Source organism: Fusarium vanettenii (assembly GCF_000151355.1).
Source record: "Fusarium vanettenii 77-13-4 chromosome 3 genomic scaffold NECHAsca_31_chr3_5_0, whole genome shotgun sequence".
In the NCBI taxonomy this organism is placed as follows: domain Eukaryota; kingdom Fungi; phylum Ascomycota; class Sordariomycetes; order Hypocreales; family Nectriaceae; genus Fusarium; species Fusarium vanettenii.
The window spans coordinates 346,145-366,082 of NW_003315854.1; the positions used below are offsets into that span (position 1 = coordinate 346,145).

The following is a 19,938-nucleotide window of genomic DNA, read 5'->3' on the forward strand; positions in this document are numbered from 1 at the left end:
ATCCTGCGATTTTGCGGTGATGGCTGGATCATGCGGGCTTGAAAGTGCAATTATTCCGCACAGGGTTGGATGAGAGATGGCAGGCCTCCATCAGTTGCCAACTTGGCAGACCCCGGTTTCCAATCCACTGAAGACGAAGTTGTTCAACTGAACTATATCCAAAACTCAGATCTTTTCCAACGGTAGAAACCCTACGAAGTCGTCTCTGAGGTCCCCCAAGGTCTGGAAAAGAGCAACTTTGACGTCAAGCCGGGTGTGGCTGAAACCGTGGCCAGGAATCGCTCTTTAACCTCGATGACAACGGGTTTCAGGTGGTGCAGCATCCTCTGCAAACAACCGTGTTCGACAAGGAGACTATTACTACCCAATACCTCCCCGCCATCGAGTCGCTTTTGAAGACCGTCGAGCCGGGCATCGAAGTACACATCTTCGATTGGACAGTACGTCCTTCCACCTCTCAGGAATGACAGATTTGGCTCACATGGGTAGCTTCGCGCGAGTGACTTGCCTGGTCCCAAACTCGGTTCCAGTATTGATCTGAATGACCCAATGCTCTGCTTGAAACCCGTTCAAGCGGTGCATGTAGGTGAGTTGACGACCCAGCGTCCTGACACGCGATGACTGACTTGACCCGAGACCAGGGCCCGTATGCCGCAAAGAAGCGCGCGATCAATGCCCACGGCGAGGATCCCAGCGCCGTTGAAGGCAAAAGAATCCGCATCATCAAGTCTGTCCTCGCTCAGGCCGCCATTAGAGCATCAATAGCTAACCGTCGCAGTGTCTGGCGCCCTATCACCCACCCTATCGAGAACTACCCCCTCGCGCTCTGTGACGGAAGTACCGTCCCGCCGGAGATGCTCCTCAGAGTAGATCATGTGCGGAAGTATTACGTGGGCGAATCGCTCTACCCACTCCAGAGCCCCGAGTACCGGTGGCACTACCTCAACAGACAGACCCGAGACGAAGTGCTCCTCTTCAAGATGTTTGACTCTCGAGAGAGTGTTGCGGCCAAGTATGAGTCAATTCGATACCGGCATGACCTCCAAGCTTGGGATTGACTAACGATTGCCCTACAAGGTTGCCCTCACACATCCTTCGAAAAGCCCAAGGCCTCGCCAACCTGTAAGCCACGTGAGAGTATCGAGGTGAGGGCTCTAGTCCTGTCGCCGGAATAGATACCTTGATCTACTCGACAAGTCCATGTGGCGACATTGAAGGTGGCAGTGAGGGATGTTCCCTGAGCCAAGTCCAAGAGAAGGCAATTCGATGAGAACTTATAGGAAGTAGGGTATTTCATTAAAGGGGGAACTGTGGTTATTATCAGCCAGCGCACTATGCTCCTCGTAAAACACACAAAGAGACATATGGCAACATTAAAACCCAATGCTGCGAAACACCGTAAGTTTCTACTACTGTCTCTCTATTTCCTCACCTGAATGCCAACCAAGCCCCCCTCATATCAAGTGGCTGAATATCCACCATCCACAAAGATAGTCTGTCCCGTCACTGCAGCACTCGCCTCGCTGGCTAGGTATACAACAACTCCTGCAAAGTCCTTGGGAATACCGTTCCGTCCTATCATCGTTCGAGCAGCATGTGCCTCAACCTTTGCGGCGTCACTAAACACAGGTGCTGTTAAAGGTGTTTCCACCACGCCCGGCGCAACAGCGTTGCACAGGACACCTTGTCGAGACCAAGCCTCCGCCTGAGACCGCGTCAAAGACAAAAGGCCTCCCTTGGAGGCACCGTATGCGCCGCTATTTCCGTATGCACGGAAGCTCTGTTGACTAATGACGTTGATGATGCGTCCATATCCCTTCGATGCCATCTTTGGCCCGAATGCTTGACCCAGGATGAACGGTGCTGTGAGGTTCGCGGCGATGGTGTTGTCCCAGACTTTTTGAGAGAGGTCATTCATGTGAGGTCGGTCGTTTACTCCGGCAGCATTGACGAGGATGTCCGGAAATCCAACACTCGACGTTATCGTGTCAATCGCGCCCTTCAGAGACGCCTGGTCCGCCAAGTCTGCTGTCACGGAAGACGCTTCAACGTGGTATTCAGCCAGCTTGTTGATGGTTTCTTGCAAAGGCCCTGATCGTCGAGCAACAAGAACGAGGCGACAGCCAGCGCGGCCCAGAGCAATGGCCATTTCGCGTCCAATTCCAGAGCTGCCTCCCGTTACGACGGCAACCCTGCCGGCGAGGCCGAACAGGGATGAGAGATAACCTCCGATGGCTTGGGAATTTGGAGCCATTGCGTCGAGAGGTAAGGATGCAATGGGAGAAAGGAAGAATGAAGCGATTTGGCGATGATATCCGGGAAAAGTCAACCTGTGGCCGAAATCGGCGATGATCAGTCCAAGGGCGTAGAGGCGTTAACTATGCGGGGTAGGCGGTTCACAATATCTTGAACAACGGTGACTCAGCGGCGTGATCGAATTGATATGAGGTTCGTATTCGTTTGAATGGTTTCTCGAGAAACAATCCGTTGTTCTACGCTTGATGGAAGGGAAGGGATTCCTTCGCGATGATGCCAAGTGTAAACCACGTATCAGCCAGTGTATTCCAAGTTTTTTGATCATGTGTGTGTCAGATAAGTACGCCACTGAATAAGGAGAACAGTAAAAGAAACCATTTAGCATACCCTCATCTAAAGATAGTGAGCAGAGTATAACAAAAATAGGGAAAGAGGCTCTAAGGCTCTTACCTTTATCATCATCCATTCTTAGCTAATTGTTATGCTCCAAGAGGAGCTAGAGCCTCCGTCATCCCAAACTGACTTCATTCAAGACGCAGATCCGGTCAGAGTTGGTGAGTAGATAGAAAACATTGAGTTATCTTTCACCTAACAGATTACATGAAGGCCCAAGCTCACGATCTTCTAGTACTCTAAGCTGGGCCTGCCAATGCGTGTCGTCCTCTCTGTTCCTTCTTGTGCAAAAACCGAATCGCAAAAGCAGTCCCAATAAGAGCCACAGCCATGCCAACCATGGTAGGATATCCCTTTGGATAAACCGGTGCCTCGACCTGTTGCCAGATGACCAAGGGCAGCCAAGCCTGAAACACATATGCCATCTCATTCATGGCACCAGTGACAAGAGCTCTCTCTTCGTTGTCATCACTGCAAATCTCGTGCGCCCAAGCAAATGTCAGACCACTAATACCGCCTCCAAAGCCACAGAGCATGAAGCATGCCCATGTGAATGCGTTTGGGACGTTCCATACTGTGAGGCCGGCATAGGCGATAATCTTGACGAGACCTGAGAAGAGGATCGCCGGCCAGCGCGCTCCGCGGAACAGACTGTCTGAAGTCCAAGCGTAGATCAAGGTAGTGACGATGCTAATCACCTCGACGATGGTCGGGTAGATGTTGACTTCTTGAATGGTGTACCCTTGTTCTTTCAGCCAGATGGGGAACGCAGGTTGCGAGCTTCCACCGTTTCCGTTGTTGAAGAGGATATACAACAACGTGAGAGCGTATATATGCCAACTCGAAAAGATCTTGACAAACTTGGCCTTGTTGTATGGCGCTCTCTCAGCTCGTCCTTCCAGTTGCATTCTCTTTTTGGCGAGTGCGATCTCATCTTTCGTAAAGTAAAAAGCCCTTGTAATCTCAGGCAAGTCGGGCAAGAAGAAGAAGCCAGAGATGGCAATAGGCAACGACACGATCGTATTAGTAATGAACAGCCATTGCCAGCCGTGGAAACCGTGGACGCCGTCGAGGTTGTGGGACCCAGCCATCAGATAGCCAGACACCATGGATCCGACGTTTCCCATTGCGTGGAAGAGACAGGATCGCTTCGCTAGCTCGTCTTTTCGATACCAACTATTAAAATATAAAGAGCATAATTAGTAACAACTCCATTACTTAAATTAGACTTCAAATTACCTGCCCACAATGTACTGCATCCCTGTGAGGCGTGTTAGCATTGAGAAAGATGCTATGATGTGCTGGTGTGTTGGTGTGTTGGTGTTGAAGCCCCGCCCTTGACGGGATAACTGAGCCACAAAAAGAAAGTAGAGATCAATGCATACCAGGATAGAAGGTGCTTTCGGCGAGACCAATAAAGAAACGCAAAACGTAGATTTGCTTGGCAGTGGTGCATTTGCAAAGCAGGATCGTCAAAACAGACCAAGTGACCTGATCTATTGTTAGTTGACCGTTGACCGTTGACCGTTGTGGGGAGGTTATTTTTAGCATACCTCACAAAAGGGTATCCACAGGCTGGGTCGGATTCGAGTGAGGAGCATGTTACTACTTTTGTCAATATCATCCTAAGGCTTAGACGGGCATGTTATCTCACCTCGGGATCTCTCCTAGAACGTATCCGACAGTCCAGCACGTTTGCATATAGTTGAGTTCGTTGCCTAGGAGGTTCAGGTCCTCCTTCATCCCCGATACAAAGGCATTGTTGATGTTGACCTGCCAAATCAGTATTCTCACTCGTCGCTTGTTCGCGGTGGTCTCACCTGGTCGAGATACTTGATAAAGTAACCGAGCGACGCCAACGTCATCAACGCAGCATCCAACTTGAAAAGAAACCTTCTCTCCTCGGGCGACTTGTCAAAAGTATCCCAGAGATAACTCTTCCATGTTGACTTGGGCTTCTCTTGAACAACAGCAACAACGGTGTCAGAGTCGGAGGCGGGAGAAGGGTCGTCTGCCCTCTGCACCTTTTCGTCTGCCACAGCCTTGGAAATGTCCGCCATCTTGATTTCGGTACTCGGTCGTTCTGCAAAGCCAGTCGATGGATTTTTGCTAGCGGGAGATAACCTTCTTTTAAGCTTAACATTAGAGTGTCCATTTTCTATGCCATGATCTATCCTTTATCCGCCCCAGCCTCAAGATTTGCTTCTTCGGGAAATAATGTCGGGGTTAGTGAGGAGCATGAACAGGTGAATAGATTTTCGTGGGGAGGCGATGCTACGATCGACGGCCAATGATGTCTGTTAGGGAGAAGTCCTCATCGAGGTTGGAAATGTCGTCAGCCAGCTATTGCCAAGTCTGGCTTTGATGCTACGCAGATAGAACCACAAGTAGCACGAGCAGGACAGATCCCAAGACGTCATCTGCGAAACGTTGCATCTCCCATCTGTTGTCCGATTTTCTCCCACTTGATACTGAAACGGATATCTGATCATTCCTACGCTGAGGATAGTAGTTGTTGCAGAGACGATCCACTATTGGTCTGTTGGCGCTGACGTGACTGTGTCCCGGTATGTGGTGCTTGATCGGCCGGGGTTAAGGTTGCGGGGATAGATAGATATAATCCCTCAGCAACTGGGGTTGAATCCTACGTATCCTTGCCCTAAAGGATACTCCTAAGATCATATTGGGAATGGTTCACGGAGAATTACCTGTATCTTTTTCGGTCTCTCAAGGTTGCAAGGGGAGACCAACAGCAGCGACGCTAACGTACATCTTTTAATACCTAACTGTTGCCTATTCTCGTCTGATCGGGCTTTTTCCGACTTGTCTTATCGTTTACATGACTCATGGTGTAACCAACTCGTCAATCACTGCAGATGGCCCTTGTCCATGCAAAAGAATCCTTCAGAGCTCCTCCTCATCCCACTCCTCACTCTCTTCCTCACCCTCAACATAAGGTTGAAGTCTCTCCTTCAGCTCCTCGACGTCGATTCCTCCGAGCGTGACTCGTGGACCACGCTTTCGGCAGGGTGGGAGGGGAACGGTGCGGACGACGTGGATGACGCCGTTCTTGCCGATTCCGTCTTCAAAGTCGACGGCGACGTTGCCGTTGACGACGATGGAAGTCCAGCTCTTCCAGGTGTGGATGTCAACTCCGAGGCTCTTTTCGAGGAGAGTGGGGAGCTCGATGTGGAAGTTGCCGTTGATCTTGGGCTGCTCGCCCTTGGTTTCTTCATCGCCGTAGTAGATCTCGTCGCTGTAGACGGTGGTGTTGGGGACGATCTGGTACTTGAGCAGAGCGGTGAGATACTTCTTGCCAGTCTCGGTGTTGAAGAGGAAGGCTGCAAATGTTAGCTTGAATTTTCTACGCAAGTTTCAGTGCTCACCATTGGCCTTGGGACCAAGACGCTCCCATGCGCTGTTGGAGGGGGCAAACACGGTGCTGCCGTTCATCTTGACATTGTGCACGAACTTGACGAAATCGGTCTTGTCGTAAGCGAGCAGCAGAGTTGAGAATTGGGCGGGGAAGAGGCTGATGACCCGACCGATCATGGGAGGAGGGACGAGGATGCGGTTGACAGCATGGATCCAACCGTTCTTGGCTTTCTGTGCATATGTGAGTGAAGAGATAATCAAGAGGGTGGGATGATGCGTACAATGTTGACGACGACGACCTTGCTATAAAGGTTGACCCTGACACCGTTGAAGCCAACGCTTGTTCGGAGTCTTTGGGGGTTGCCACCCAGCCATGGCTCATTCAGAGCAGTTGGCAGAGTATGGGTGAAGAGAATCCTTCCAGCAGGGTACTCTCCAACGCCGAGGTGATAGTTAAGCACACTCTCGACAAACTCATCGCTGGGCTTGTGGTCGTGGGGGATGTGCTCAAATGCCTCATCAATTGGCGCAAAGAGGGTGTAGTTTGTCTCGGTGCTGTTGAGAAGCTTGCCAAACTTGTCGTGCTTCCCGACCAGCTTGAAAAATTCCTTGGTCTGGTTGCTCTTCTCAAGAATCTCCCAAATAGTCAAATCCGACAGATCCAGTCCAAGCAGGTCGATGGGTGCCTCGGTGGGATGGCCGTGGACCTCTGGGTCCTCAAGCTTCTTGTGGACGGCGTTGGAGATTTCGGAGGAAAGATGCTCAACTGCTTCGTCGACGGTTCCGGCGATCCGGGAGGGCAGTTCCTCAAGAGTATGCTTGATGTCGTTCTTCAGGTGGTTGAACTCGTCCAAGGCCTGGGGGATGACGATGGCCGAGACGGCCGAAGCCAGCGTAAGCGCTGGTACCAATCTCATCTTGAATGAGGAAGTTGTTCAATGTAGTCGGTCACCTGACTTGCAAGTGAAGCACGATAACGTCGACAGGTTCACAGCGGTGAGGCAAGCAACGTTTATAACAGGAAACCAAGAATCAGATGTTCCACTTCAAACTGGTTACGCTGACACTCGTCGCCACCAACCAGTAGGGACAAGATCCGTCAAAGTGCTGGCGTCATCCTTTCGAACCCCGCACCGGATTCCTCGGGTTTTTTGGTCTTACGTGACGGAGCCAAGGTCGCGTTCCCTTGCAAGTCACGAGTTTGATTGGGTGTTTAGCCGGGACAAGGGGCGCTCAGCCGCGCGTCGGTTTGGGAACCTGGTGATGTTATACGCGTATAGGTTCGTATGACGCGATACGCGTAGTGGTACCGAGTATATGAAAGACGTGATACGCCTCAAGGGGTAATTGATATTGGTGATTTCCGTTGTGCTCCACAAGATTCTCTCTCTTACTCACTTGACAGGCTGTGCTGAATGTTATCCGGGGTGGAAATGCTGAATGAGTGCCCTTAACAGCAGTGGTCACGATTAGTTCATCCTCGATCGTGAAAACCTCATTAGCCATCTTCGAAGTGCTCTCGGCAGCGTAGGTGCTGCCTGAGAATCTCAGCTATGATAGCCTTGAGCATACATAGTGTTTCTCAGTGAGTTTGAGATTATATATGCAATCTAACGGTGTTGCAGCCCGGTTCCACAGTCTTTCAAACGGCTCACCTAGGTCAATTTCCCACGACATTGAATACAATCTTTAAATTGCAAAGGCTTTCAAATGAGAACATGAAGCTTAAAACTCCATTTTATCACTCTCGCCTCTCTATGTCACGTCATTCCCGGGAAAGCACTGGGCTCAACCATCACTGGTGCAGGGTAGCATAGACGCGCCTCAACAGCACTATCGCGACGATAACTGGCAAATATGCCACACAACCCAGAGACGCAACTCAAGTTCACCAAAATCCGTTTTGGGAAATTAGGCTGAGCTCGTGAATTTCCTTTCTAAGCCTTTAGACCGCCTTTTCATTCCCCTCGCCATAGAAAAGCGACATCAAGACACCAAAAATGTCGAGTAGGCAGTATGCATCATCTTCCTCCTCCATCGCCTGGTATGTCTCTGTCCATTCGAACCGCTCATTGACGTCGAACTGCGAAAGTTTAGTTCCCAGAACTGCTGCGGTAGCTATTGATGTTAGTTCGCGGATTAGTTGCTCTAAAGTTGTCTCGATCTTCGGGCTCAGTTAACCCATCGACGGCCGGGCTGCAACTATAAGAACAGATTTTCAACGCATCATAGCATCATAACCCAAAGCTAACACAGTGCTAAAGTTGTCTCGTTGCCTAGCCGCTGAGCTTGCCGTGTGAAGAACTCCACTGATGTTGGCGCGAGAAGCTCTTGGAGCGTCTAGCCTTGCGTGAACCATCTACGGGTCCGAAAAGCCGGTTCCCACAGCTCCAATGCCTCTCTCTTTCGCTTGTGCCCACGGCCAGCAACTAAGACACCCGACAGGTACATGTAGTAGTGGGTTGCTTTGTAGTATCAACCAAATATATAATTAATTGCATTGTTTAGCTTGACTGAGTTTGATTTGTCGATGCAACAAGGACCCATCCAGACATATCGCATGCCATCAACGTTTCATTTGTTCTGCATAGAACTTGATCATCTTGTAGCCATCCTTGCCGCCACCAATACTATTCTCAAAGTCTGTGAATGTCAACTCTTCATTATCAGGCCCCTATGTGTGCGAGTGTATAGTGCACTTGAGATCTTTGTTTGTACATCGATCCTTAGTTGAACAGAGTCCACCATCGGAACTGTATTCAAGGAGTCACATTTCGCGTAGAGATCACGTTCGGTATAAAGGGGGCGGCTGTGGCTTGAGGGGAAGCATTGGACCCCCCTTTGGGCGAGAGCTGAGCTTAAGTCAAGCTCGTACGTAGAGGTTGGGAGGACGAAAAGATCATGAGGCTGCAGGCAGCCACGGCAGAGCTATTCGCTGCAGCTGGGCCGTGTGTTGGGCGCATCGTAGCGTATAGATATGACGGCCAGTGCCATACATCAACAGCACAGGCACTCCAAGCACTGATCCGCGTTGTGCTAAAGAGACTAAAGATTACAATATGGTCCTTCGACATGTGAATTCATTTCAAAGCCGGTTGACCGGCCAAGGATATCTTAGAATTCGCGCACTCGGAAACGGCAAGGACGTTTAGCGGGCGGTAAACTTGGCTGAACCCGTGGCTCTAGTCACATTCCAATCAGCCACTCCAAGAGGCCTGTGTGAAAAGCCGTTTCGGACTAAAATCGTCACTAGTTACGATCAAAAGTACTCGTCTACGCAACGATTTAGCAAAGATCTAACTAGATACTATAATAGCTATAAGGCTTGTAATGATTCCTGTCGTCGTAGTGGGGTCCTAAAGCTCGGATATGACCTTTTCATAAGCAGGAGGGGTGATGAGAGCATAATGGTGGAAGCATGTGAACGGAACTTTCGTTTGCTTTCAACTGAGACATTCTATCCGTTCGAGCTCAAATCTATACCACAAGTAATCAGCTGGAATGCATCTAGACCCTTCGCCTAACCATGTGGACGGGGGCTTGTGCCACAATTGGGGCCCCCGGGGTCTCGATGCCTTTGTGGCTGGGCCTCTGCTTCTAATACACTGATACCTCGACCCATATGAGTTTCTGCCTCCAATGATATGTTATCTGACCCTAGTCTCAGCTCGCCACTAAGCACTGGCCATTCCTTCCCGTCACATAGCTCGCTCACATCTGCCGCTTCCCGATAGTTTCGGATCCAGCCGCAGCAGCTACAGTCCGCTAGCAACCCATTAGCTCTCATATTGCAGTTCTAGGCAGAGGTGATAGTAAGACATTATTTAGAAATATCACGATGGCTGAGAAGGATGGAGTCTGCGATTGGGCAAGCCACCAGGCGAGTATGATCTTGGATGTATATAGAATATATATAAAGTCAACATGTCCGCCCTTAAGCTCCTATCCTATCCACCGTTGAAATACAAAAGACACAACAGCGGCGGTATAAAATACAAACGCCATAAACGGTATACGTCGTCAAGCAGACATGACTTGGCACGCCCAACTTGTGCTGGTGCTGGCCCTGGCCTGCATGGTAGCCGCCTCGTGCTTTGGCATGTCGGACGACTGCTCCGATAACCCGATCCCGCTGCGACAATTCAATCCGCTCAACTTCCACGCCAAAACATGCAACCTCAAGTGGAAGAACGGCTGCACCATCCTAGACAAGCACGGCGAGCTACAGCAGAAGCCGCCTCCGTTCCCGCTGTGTGATGCGCTGCACCGGTCATCCGGGCTACTGCCCATCGACGCCTACTCGCTGGCGCTGCAGCACAACCACTTTGCTCCGGACTCGGCCAGATTCACGCTGCATGGCCTATGGCCCAGTTCGGCGGGTGGCTCTGGCGAGAAGAACCAGCCCTATGGCTGCCTCAATGGCGAGGAGTTCGATGAGTCGATCCTCACGACCTTTGGCGACCTGCTGAGCTACTTCTGGCCGACGGACGCAAAGTTCCACAACACAATGCAATGCTTCATCCTGTCTGAGTATATGAAGCATGGCACCTGTGCAGTAATTCCCGGCGCTGACGGTCTGGCATTCCGGATCCCGCAGGAGGCCTACTTCCGCACGGCATTTGTGCTAGCCCGCGAGTACAATGCAAACGCCGCGTTGGCAGAGCAGCTACAGGACCTGGAGCCGTTAGTTAGCACCCGATGCGTGCAATGCGCATATCTGGCGACGGTGGGCTGGACAGAAACAGACGTGGCCAGCGTGCCGCGCATGTCGGGCGACTGCATTGACCAGTGCTTTGCTTGCGGCGACCACTGGGATATATGTCCGCCGGCACAACTGGACAGCACCGTGTTGCTGGACCCTAGCAACGCGCCGCTGAAGAAGAGTGATAGTAGCAGCAGTGGAAATGCGAGCTTCCCGCTGCTGGAATTTGCTATGCCGGCCCTGAGCAGTGACAACACCTCCCCCTGGGAGGGCACCTGGCGCTCATTTGGCGCCGAAGAGCTCGGGTCCGGCAAGTTTGAGTTCGCGCAGACGTTTACTGATAACGTCTTGACCGTTACCACCGACAGCCCATACCCCCTGACATGCACCTACGAGCCGCAATTACCAGGGGAGCTGGTACTGCGATGCGGCGACGAGCACCTGGAGGACTGCCGGGTGCAGCGGCTGCCGGATATTGGTGGGCTCGAGGTGGCCTTTCTGGCCTGTAACCATACCGGGGCGCCGGCGCCGGCGAGCTTCTACGCCGCCATGGACACACCCGGATGCGGCAACTTTCTTATGTTCCGTTGCAAGGCGTCGGACGCGGGCTGTGCCTTTTCTCCGGATGCCATCTCGGCGACCGGCAGCAAAGCGTCTAAGCCCGAGACTGAGACCAAGATCGAGCCCGAGTCTGAGCCCAGCCCTGTAAGCCACTCCCAGCCGGGCATTGCGGGAGCGCCTCCCTCTCTGCTGGGCTCATGGCGCTCACTCCAGGTATCCAGCCACTATGAAGATGGCCTCGCGCAATGGAACTTTACTGCCGACGGCCAGGCAACGATGCAGTGGCCAAACTACCCTGGCCGCGGCGTCCAGCGCTACTCAGTCTCGCACTCTGACGAGGATCCTAGCCTGGTGCTCCTCGCCACCGCCAGCGGCACCATCACCACCTGTCGCTTCCAGTTCCAGTTCCAGCCGGTATACTCGTACGCCGTGCTCAACTGTGAATCGCCGGTAGAAAACAAGGATAATACACAAAACACACAATGGGCCATGGGCCGGTGTAACCCGTGCAATGTCCACTGTCGCTACTCATGCAGCCCCGAGAACGACTTCTGCGGCGCCGGTTCATGCGACCCAACCGACTCGGTACAAGGAGCATTTACTGGCACTCTGCCCTCGCCTCCTCACAATACACACACAACACTTGAATACAGCCATGACTGGTGCACACCCGAAGACTCCAGGTGCTGGCCCACCAAGACGGCCATCCGGAAGCTAGAGCGGGCGCTAGACCCCGCAGTGCCCCGGCTCGGCGTCCGGTGGAGCAGCTACCCGCAGCCGCAGCCGGCGCCGGTCCCGATGGGCTCCGCTCACAACCAGTCCTTCTACGGCCTGGGCGACGCGCCCGAGGGCCTCAGGGCACTGTACTACTATGAGGATATTGCCGAGATGCAGCGCCCATGCTTTAACCCGCACAAGGGTCCCTCCATATGGAACGTCGCGTCAGACATGTGCAAAGCCGCGCTGCACCAGAATGAGTACCGCGACTGGAACCCCTTCATCGTTGTCTTTCCGCTCAACGAGCGCCATATAGCCGCCGCCCTGACATTCGCCGCGAGGCACCGCCTGTGCATTGCTACCGCCGGCACTGGTCACGAGTACAACAGTCGCAACTCATGCCCGACCGGCGGCATCCTCATCCGCACAATCTTGCTTAAGGACAAGGCCTTTATGCATACCTGGCGGGAGGACCCGGCTCTGGCCCCCGCCGGCGCATTCCGCTTTGGCGCCGGCGCCGTCTTCGCCGAGATGCATCACTTCTCGGGCGAGCACCACCGCGCTATTGCGTCGGGCTGGTGCTCCACCGTCGGCATGGTTGGCTACCATCTCGGCGGCGGCCACGGGCCCTTTGCGCCGTCGATGGGCCTCGGCGTCGATAACTTGCTGGAGATTGAGGTCTTGCAAGTCGGCCGCGACGCTCACGGCCAGCCCATCGTCCATAAGAAAATCGCCAGTCGCCGTCGCAATCCGCAGCTCTTCTGGGCCATGCGCGGCGGCGGTGGTGGGGTCTGGGGTGTTATTCTCTCCATGACGATCCGCGCCCACGCCGTGCCCGATGGTGGTCTCAGCCGCGTCTTCATGGTCCAGAACGGCACGTTTTGCCAAGATTCGCGGCCGTTTGGCTATGAGTGGCTGCGCGCCATGTGGCCTCGCTTCGTCGAGTGGCAGTTAAGGCTCAACCATAAGGTCAGCACGCAACCCTCGTTCTTCATCAATACCACCGAGTACGCGACGGGTGGCCTCTGCGCAGTCACTTGGACGTTTAACTTTGAGTACTTCTACGCCGGCGGTCAAGCAGAGCCAGACTATGTTCTGTTCCGCGACCGCCTCAAGGACGACGTGCTGCAGGCGACGGCGGTGCAGGAGAACAACTTCAACTCGGCCTATGACTACATCCTCTTCATGCCCGCCAACAAGTTTCCACTCTCCGTCACGAACCCGCTGCCGGCGCCGCACCCGCCCTCCGATGCGGCCACTGGCTCTCAGAACTCGGTCCTTGTCTCGCGGCAGGCCATGGAGACAAAGTTTGCCTCGACCATGATGGACGTGCTAGATATCTGCGTGGAGACCCTGAAGCATCCTGACCCAACGTCGCCGGACCCAGCGAAACAGCGATGCGGCTTCCACTACCTCTACACCTCGCTGACGGGCAATCTGGGGAGCTCGCAGCCGGACGACACGGCCATCTCACCAGGCTTTCGCTCAGCGCTCATGCTATGGAATGCCCGGACCTTGACAACGCAGCAGTCGATGGACACGATATACAAGCTTGGGCCAAACAGCTACTTCTCTGAGAGCTCGTATGTGATGCACAACTGGACGGCGAGGTACTGGGGCCAGAAGAGGTACGAGCAGTTGCTGGCTGTGAAGAAGGCGCACGACCCGGGGAATCATTTCTGGTGCCATCATTGTGTTGGGGATAATCCGGATGATGCGTATGGGAATCCGCTGGGTGCTGCAGCTGATTTTGTCAAGGTAGATGACACACAGGAGCAGCTACCTCTTAGTTGAGTGCTGGCTGTGAAAGAGGCCAGGAGATCTTGAATCACAACCGCCTCTAACCCTCATCATAACCCGCCAGCAAGTTGCAACTACACGGTGATGCAACAGTGATGAACTGACACCATGTTCAACATCATGTAAACTTGAAATATAAAACACATTAATGCCAGTTCTACAGGTATAAAGTACATCGCTATGATCATATCAAACATTCAAAAACCGCCATGCCTCTAGTCCAGCTTCAGTTTCAAAGCTTCATCCACCTTCTTTGCCGCGTCAATGCTTTCCTTGAGCACACGCTTCTCCTCATCAGTCAGTTCAATGGCTTCTGAGCCATCCATACAACTCATGTCCGCCTTTGTAGCACCCTTGTGCCACTTTCCATCCACCATCCAGTACTCTGGGACTTCGTATCCCTTGGGATCCACCTTTTTATTCTTTAACAAACTTCCGTTGTACCATATCAACTTGTCCTTGGCATCTGTGTGTGCAATGACAAAGCTGCACACCTTTGTGACGTTTTGCGCGTTGGCGTCGTCGGCCCAACCTATCATGGAGCCGTAGTGCTCCTCAAACTCGTATGTTGAGCCGCCAAGTTCCAGGCCAAGCCACCAAGACTCCTTATCTCCGTGGGTCAACTTGTACGTGACTTCTTCGCGGACGTCGTATGTGTTTTGCCATGCAACGTGGAGCATGCCGACGAGAACGTTGACACGGGCCTTGTTGACGACAACGACGCCCGAGTCGCATTCCTCGGCGTAGTCTTCTGTCCAGACTAGTGAGTTGTTCATCTCTGGTGAAGGGATCTTGATTTGGTCCTTCCACCAGTCGTGTCTTGGTCGGAAGGCATGCTGCCATAGTAGACGATCGTGGAACAGGTAGGCGCCCTTCTTGACATAGGGTCTCTGGGCGAAAAGTGCCTCGGGCTTTTGCAGAAAGACGGCATCTGCATCCAAGAGGATGACTTGCTCAAAGGTTGATGCAAGCACAGCGAATGCCTTGATGGCCCATCCACCATCCTTGAGCTTCATCGTCTTGTCATCAAAAACGTCAAAGACATTGAGGAACTCAACATCCTTGGCCCCCTCCAGGCCGGCGATCTTGTCACGCTCTTCTTTTGACAAGTCCTCATCTCCAGCATAGGCGATCTGAATCGGTAGGGTAGATCCCAGGACTTTTCGGAGAGAGACGATCAAATGGCCGGCAAAACGGATCGACTGCTCTCCTCCTCCAACGGGAATGACGATGCCGCGCGAACTTTTGACAAAAGATTTCCGCAAATCTGATAGAGGCGTTCTTGACCCAGGATTGCGCGCCGGCCTTTGTAGAAAGGGGAAGAGCTGCTGCGCTGTTGTCTCGGTGGTGGCAAGCAGTTCTTTTGCGACAAAGGAATTGGGGCTCAACTTGTCAGACTGAGATATCCATTGACTAAGTTGTCTCGATCGTTGTCCAACCTCCCAAAACTTGTCCTTGTATGGTGCTTTAATCTCATGGTCGGCAAATTCCTTTGCCGTGGCTGTGATGTTGTCAAGCTCAGCCTGGGACAATTGCGACCAATCGATGCGCATCCACTCAGAGGGCCAGCCTCTGCAAGCGACAAGAAGCAGAAGAATGGAAAAGGACACAAAGATACCCAGACGCACAAGAATACGTCGCGGATCTCGAAAGCGATGTCCAAGGCCAAAGGCCGATTCCAGCGCCATCGTTGAAGGGAAGGGAAAGTGGTCGTGTGACGTGACGTGGACTTTGAGATGAGATTGTAAAGATTAGGAAGAGTTAAAGTGCCAGGGGGGGCGTGATAAATGGAGCCCGGAAGCTAATTGAGCCGACGTCACGGGAGGCAAGGGGGAAAAAGGTGTTGGCCCACTGTGGAAAGGCGAAGTTTCTTGGCTTGACGACGATTGTCTTGGCTTGGCCAACCAGAGTGAAGCTGGAACCGCCCCCGGTCAGCCCCGGAATCAGGACGCGACGAGAAGACGATGGTGTCTCTTTTGGTGTGTGTAGCCTTTTTTGGTGTCTATTTAAACAGCATTATTCAATAAAAGCTATTGTATCTTTAAAATCCCCTTTAAACCACTTCCATCGTCTCAAATACCTGATCAGTGCCGTCTCTGATGATAATCTCACCCTGTTCTACCTGTAGTGGGGAATCATTGACCACTGCCATTGGATCACCCCCCCCCCCCCCTTGTTGGTTGTTGGTTGTTGGTCTTTACACTGCAACTCTGCCCAGCCTGATTTCACTAAGCGCTCAACTTTTTTCTTGCTCCTCTGTCTGTTGGTACCGAGGCCTAATTTTAACTCTTGCCATGTCGGTCAGGACCTGCAGTTCGAAAAAGTCACATTACTTCGAGGCATGGATTCGAATGTCCAGGGGATGAAAAATCCAAAAGATACCCTGGCTTCATGGAACAATGGAGTCCTCGACAACCTCAAAATGCGAAGTAGACGCACCAGAATCCAAGGACAGCCGAGCCAGAAGCGCCAGACGCTTAACGGTCCTGTAAGGGCTGGAGCTGAACATGCAAGTCCCTGATCTAGCAGCTTTGGGCTAAATCTGTAACCGCAGCCACCGAAATACCCCTTCACCCTGGCCAATAAGTGAGAGTGAGGTTGGAAATGCATCTCGCCCCCACACCAAAGGATGATCTGTTTCGGCTCGAGTCTGCCTTAAAGTCTTGTGGGCTCTCCCACACTGATCGTCACTCTCGTTCCATCCATAATCCTCACATTCTTCCTTGACTTTTTACTGCCGCTCGTTTTTCCGTTACTCAAACATCATGCGTCTTTGGGTCATTGTCACTCTGGCTCTGCTGCATCAGCCAGCCCTTGCTCAGGATGATATATGCTGGGGAGTAGATGGAACACCATGGACTGGCAACAAGCGGTGTCCTGGCTCCTCTACTTGTTGTGGTGCAGACGCGACATGCATGCCCAATCGGCTCTGCAAGAACAAAGGCCAAGCGGTGGACGAGTTTGTGAGAGGGCCTTGTGCTGTGAAGCCGTACAGCAAGGAGAAGTGCGCAGCCATCTGCGTCTATGGTGAGTCGCCCAAGCAAACTGTCCTGTGAGACACACTGACCAAGGCTCGCTTTGTAGAGGAGGTCAACAATCGCTTTCCACGAGTGAAGAGATGCGAAGATGGTAGTTATTGCTGCGACAATGACAGTGGCTGCTGTGATGCCGGCCGTGGAGTCTTCATCGACGACGAAGGCAACCCTGAGGGCTCCAGCAAGGAAAAAGAGACTACTTCGAGCGAGGCCTCCGAGACAACAACATCTTCAATAGCCTCTACAACATCAGCGCCTTCCTCCACATCCACCTCTTCCGCCCCATCGACCACAACCACCGACTCAAGCCCTTCTTCAGACGCCGAAGAACAAAACAACGACAAGGAATCTGATACTTCTGACGATGACATGGGCCTCAAGATTGGCCTGGGAGTCGGAATTCCCGCTGCTGCCATCGGGGCCGCTCTAGCGGTCTGGTTCTTCCTCCGAAAGAGGCGAGCCCCAGCCGATCAGCCCAAGCCCTACCTCCCTGAATACGCCCCCGCCTACCCAGACATGTACCAACAACGGCCCCCGCAAATGTACCAGTACCAGCAACAACAACAGCCCGTGTATCAATCCTACGCTGAGATGGACGGCCGCCGGGACTCCAAGGCTCCGGGGGCGGTGCAGGAGCTACAGGGCTGAGGCAATCTTGGCAGTGATATGTCACCTTAGTGTAGTATTCTTCTTCTTTCTCCAGTATGAGCTGTGTTTCAGAACGAAATTACGATACGGTAGATGGTGTTGGTAGCTTCCCTGGCACGGCGTTGAAAGTTTGGTGTTTTTGAGTAAATCTAAATTTAATTCCATTAGCTGACACGTGGATCCATTCAACCACTTCATACAAACGCTCTTCGTGAAAATCTGGTGATGCCGAGCCATGAGTCCTGAAGATCGGTAGCCAGGGGAAGCCTTGCACTCCACTCAGAGGATCCAGCCCCCCGCGCGATCAACGCCAACTCGGTACCGACAAACTGGTTTCAGCGGCAAGTTAGAGACCTTGATTGGTCGTGGAGGGTACACTCATGTCATTGTGCATCTGCATCTGGCAATTCGGTTACGATGCGCCCTTGTTCTCATTCTCGCAAGGTCCTTGTTAATTTGCCAAGAAGCTCACGTAAGAAATCATGCATTTGGGAGGGGGCGGTACCTCTTGGCTCTTTTTGGGGGCCGTTTCATCGCGAGGGAAATCCCTCTTTGAGCAAGTATTGGTTGGTGAGTGAGCACAACCCTAGAGAGAAGTCAAGAAAAATCTTATCCTACTTGACCACGAGGGTGGAAGGCTCTAAAAAGCACCGACAGACTACTGCGTAAGACCACATGGAAGAAGCAATACCAACAATCGGGGTTGTGGTTGCTTGTAGGTAGCAAGCCTCCCACTTTTTTCACATCGTAGAGATTTGTGTGAGGAGTGGTTCAGCAGCGATGGCGATCACAGGAGCATGACTATTAAATAATTTAATTGCTGACATAGGACCCAGAACACATGAAGATCCTGTCTAATTACTCCTTGGCCTTCTTCTCTCCACCCATAGCGTTCTGAACAGACCCGCCGATACTGCCCTTGGGCGTGAACTGCTTTCCAATCATGCCCTGCTTGTCGAAGGGACCACCAATCTTTTGGCCCATTGATCCAATTGCACCTTGCTCTATCCGTGAAAGCATTAGTATGACTGTGTTTAATCGGATAATGGAGCAACGAACCGGTGAATTGCTTGCCAATGCTGCCCTGGGCATCCATCGCCTTTGGCATGGTGTCCTTATTCAGGTTGGTAGCGTCAATAGGCTTGTCCGACATGGTGACAGTTGGTATGTTATATGTACTGTTGATACTGGTATATATGGGAAGAGTACAGATGAATGATATGAGATGCTGACAAGAGGATGGTATTGCGTCAAGGTATTTTATAACATTTAAACTCCATGATTACATCACCCGGGCATAGGCGATTCCGCCCAAAGTCGTGATCTCATCACTCGTAATTCGGCCATGCCTACAGCGATTCGATGCACCTACACAGTCATGAGGTCATCCACTGAAATGGTCAACGTCTACTGTTCATTCCCCGCGTCATCACCGCAAGCGTCGACCTAGGACAGCCACGTGCATCATGAACTAGCCTGTGGTTCAAGCCCGGTAGTCTAATACAACAACACAGCTCACGGGGATATTAATTTCTGCACAGCAAAGTTTTCAATAGCAATTATACGATAGCGACACCGTGATGGAGTTCCTTTTGAAGATGTTGTCTAGGAAAGCCTCGATGCCGAACATAGCAATCCTCTAACCACATCGAGTCGTGTACATCTCCACTGGTAGCTTAGCATTCTTCCCCTCGATTAGGAGCAATCATAAATACACTGTGGCCCATTCAAATGGGAATGATAATAATTCAGATCCAAAATCATATGGGGAAAGTTTGCATCCCGGAAAAGGTCTTGACTTTCCAGGCAGGGGCATCTTTAAATGATCTAGGCTACATACCCCGGGCCACCTTACGTCAAGACTTGAGAAATCAGTACAGCAGGCGGGGAGCTTGAAACGGGAGAGATAAGCGAGACAGTTGTCGTTCAGTTCAAAGGGAGACTCTAGCAGGGTTGAGACGTTCGCGGTCAATCCACCAAAAGGAACAAGATAGTCCGAGCAAGAAAGACCACTAGACGAAGGCTCTTACGCGATATAGCACCATCTAGACATCCAATAATAGTGATGCTCCTGAGCGATGGACCCTCCAGCTCTAGACCTTGAAGCTGCCTGCTCCTGCCGCTCGTGGGTCGATATTTCTATCACCCAGCAACGGTTCGTAAAGTTAATGTCACGGGGCATTAAGTCGAGGAGGCGATGCGGTCCTGTTGTGAGTCATTCTCAAGTTCTAAGGATAAATGAGCCCTGCAGACCTAGGTATCCTTCCGTGGCGATGACTTTTGGATGCTCCCTGAGGGTGCAACTCCGTGAAGATGGCGCCTCACTCTGAACAAATCAAATCGGAGTGTGGCTTAGGCAGGAAATGCCTGATGATCTCTGCTTCTTCCCCGCGCTGTGTGGTGTGGGCCTCGTATTTGATGTATCCTTGAGCCTCTGCAATTGGCCGACTT

The 19,938-nt window shown here is 52.2% G+C and overlaps 7 protein-coding genes across 7 annotated transcripts; 2 read left to right on the forward strand and 5 right to left on the reverse strand.

The window, feature by feature from the left end:
* Positions 1-1,459: 1,459 nt before the first annotated feature.
* On the reverse strand, positions 1,460-2,254 carry NECHADRAFT_37146 (uncharacterized protein; the record flags this gene model as incomplete). Its single annotated transcript, XM_003042969.1, has 1 exon — positions 1,460-2,254. One exon carries the CDS (start codon positions 2,252-2,254, stop codon positions 1,460-1,462), a length of 795 nt encoding a protein of 264 aa, XP_003043015.1.
* A 634-nt stretch (positions 2,255-2,888) lies between these two features.
* NECHADRAFT_37059 (uncharacterized protein) lies at positions 2,889-4,709 on the reverse strand (the record flags this gene model as incomplete). Its single annotated transcript, XM_003042970.1, has 6 exons — positions 2,889-3,825; positions 3,889-3,910; positions 4,035-4,140; positions 4,203-4,254; positions 4,304-4,422; positions 4,470-4,709. The coding sequence occupies 6 exons, from the start codon at positions 4,707-4,709 to the stop codon at positions 2,889-2,891; spliced, it is 1,476 nt and encodes a 491-aa protein (XP_003043016.1).
* Positions 4,710-5,553: 844 nt separating this feature from the next.
* NECHADRAFT_92290 (uncharacterized protein) lies at positions 5,554-6,941 on the reverse strand (the record flags this gene model as incomplete). The annotated part of the gene is made up of 3 exons (XM_003042971.1): positions 5,554-5,990; positions 6,036-6,255; positions 6,306-6,941. 3 exons carry the CDS (start codon positions 6,939-6,941, stop codon positions 5,554-5,556), a joined length of 1,293 nt encoding a protein of 430 aa, XP_003043017.1.
* A 3,113-nt stretch (positions 6,942-10,054) lies between these two features.
* NECHADRAFT_37011 (uncharacterized protein) lies at positions 10,055-13,798 on the forward strand (the record flags this gene model as incomplete). The annotated part of the gene is made up of 1 exon (XM_003042875.1): positions 10,055-13,798. One exon carries the CDS (start codon positions 10,055-10,057, stop codon positions 13,796-13,798), a length of 3,744 nt encoding a protein of 1,247 aa, XP_003042921.1.
* Positions 13,799-14,019: 221 nt separating this feature from the next.
* NECHADRAFT_122455 (uncharacterized protein) lies at positions 14,020-15,492 on the reverse strand (the record flags this gene model as incomplete). Its single annotated transcript, XM_003042972.1, has 1 exon — positions 14,020-15,492. The coding sequence occupies one exon, from the start codon at positions 15,490-15,492 to the stop codon at positions 14,020-14,022; it is 1,473 nt and encodes a 490-aa protein (XP_003043018.1).
* A 1,077-nt stretch (positions 15,493-16,569) lies between these two features.
* Positions 16,570-17,487, forward strand: NECHADRAFT_78441 (uncharacterized protein; the record flags this gene model as incomplete). Its single annotated transcript, XM_003042876.1, has 2 exons — positions 16,570-16,831; positions 16,889-17,487. The coding sequence occupies 2 exons, from the start codon at positions 16,570-16,572 to the stop codon at positions 17,485-17,487; spliced, it is 861 nt and encodes a 286-aa protein (XP_003042922.1).
* Positions 17,488-18,345: 858 nt separating this feature from the next.
* On the reverse strand, positions 18,346-18,595 carry NECHADRAFT_37190 (uncharacterized protein; the record flags this gene model as incomplete). The annotated part of the gene is made up of 2 exons (XM_003042973.1): positions 18,346-18,491; positions 18,547-18,595. 2 exons carry the CDS (start codon positions 18,593-18,595, stop codon positions 18,346-18,348), a joined length of 195 nt encoding a protein of 64 aa, XP_003043019.1.
* Positions 18,596-19,938: the final 1,343 nt, after the last annotated feature.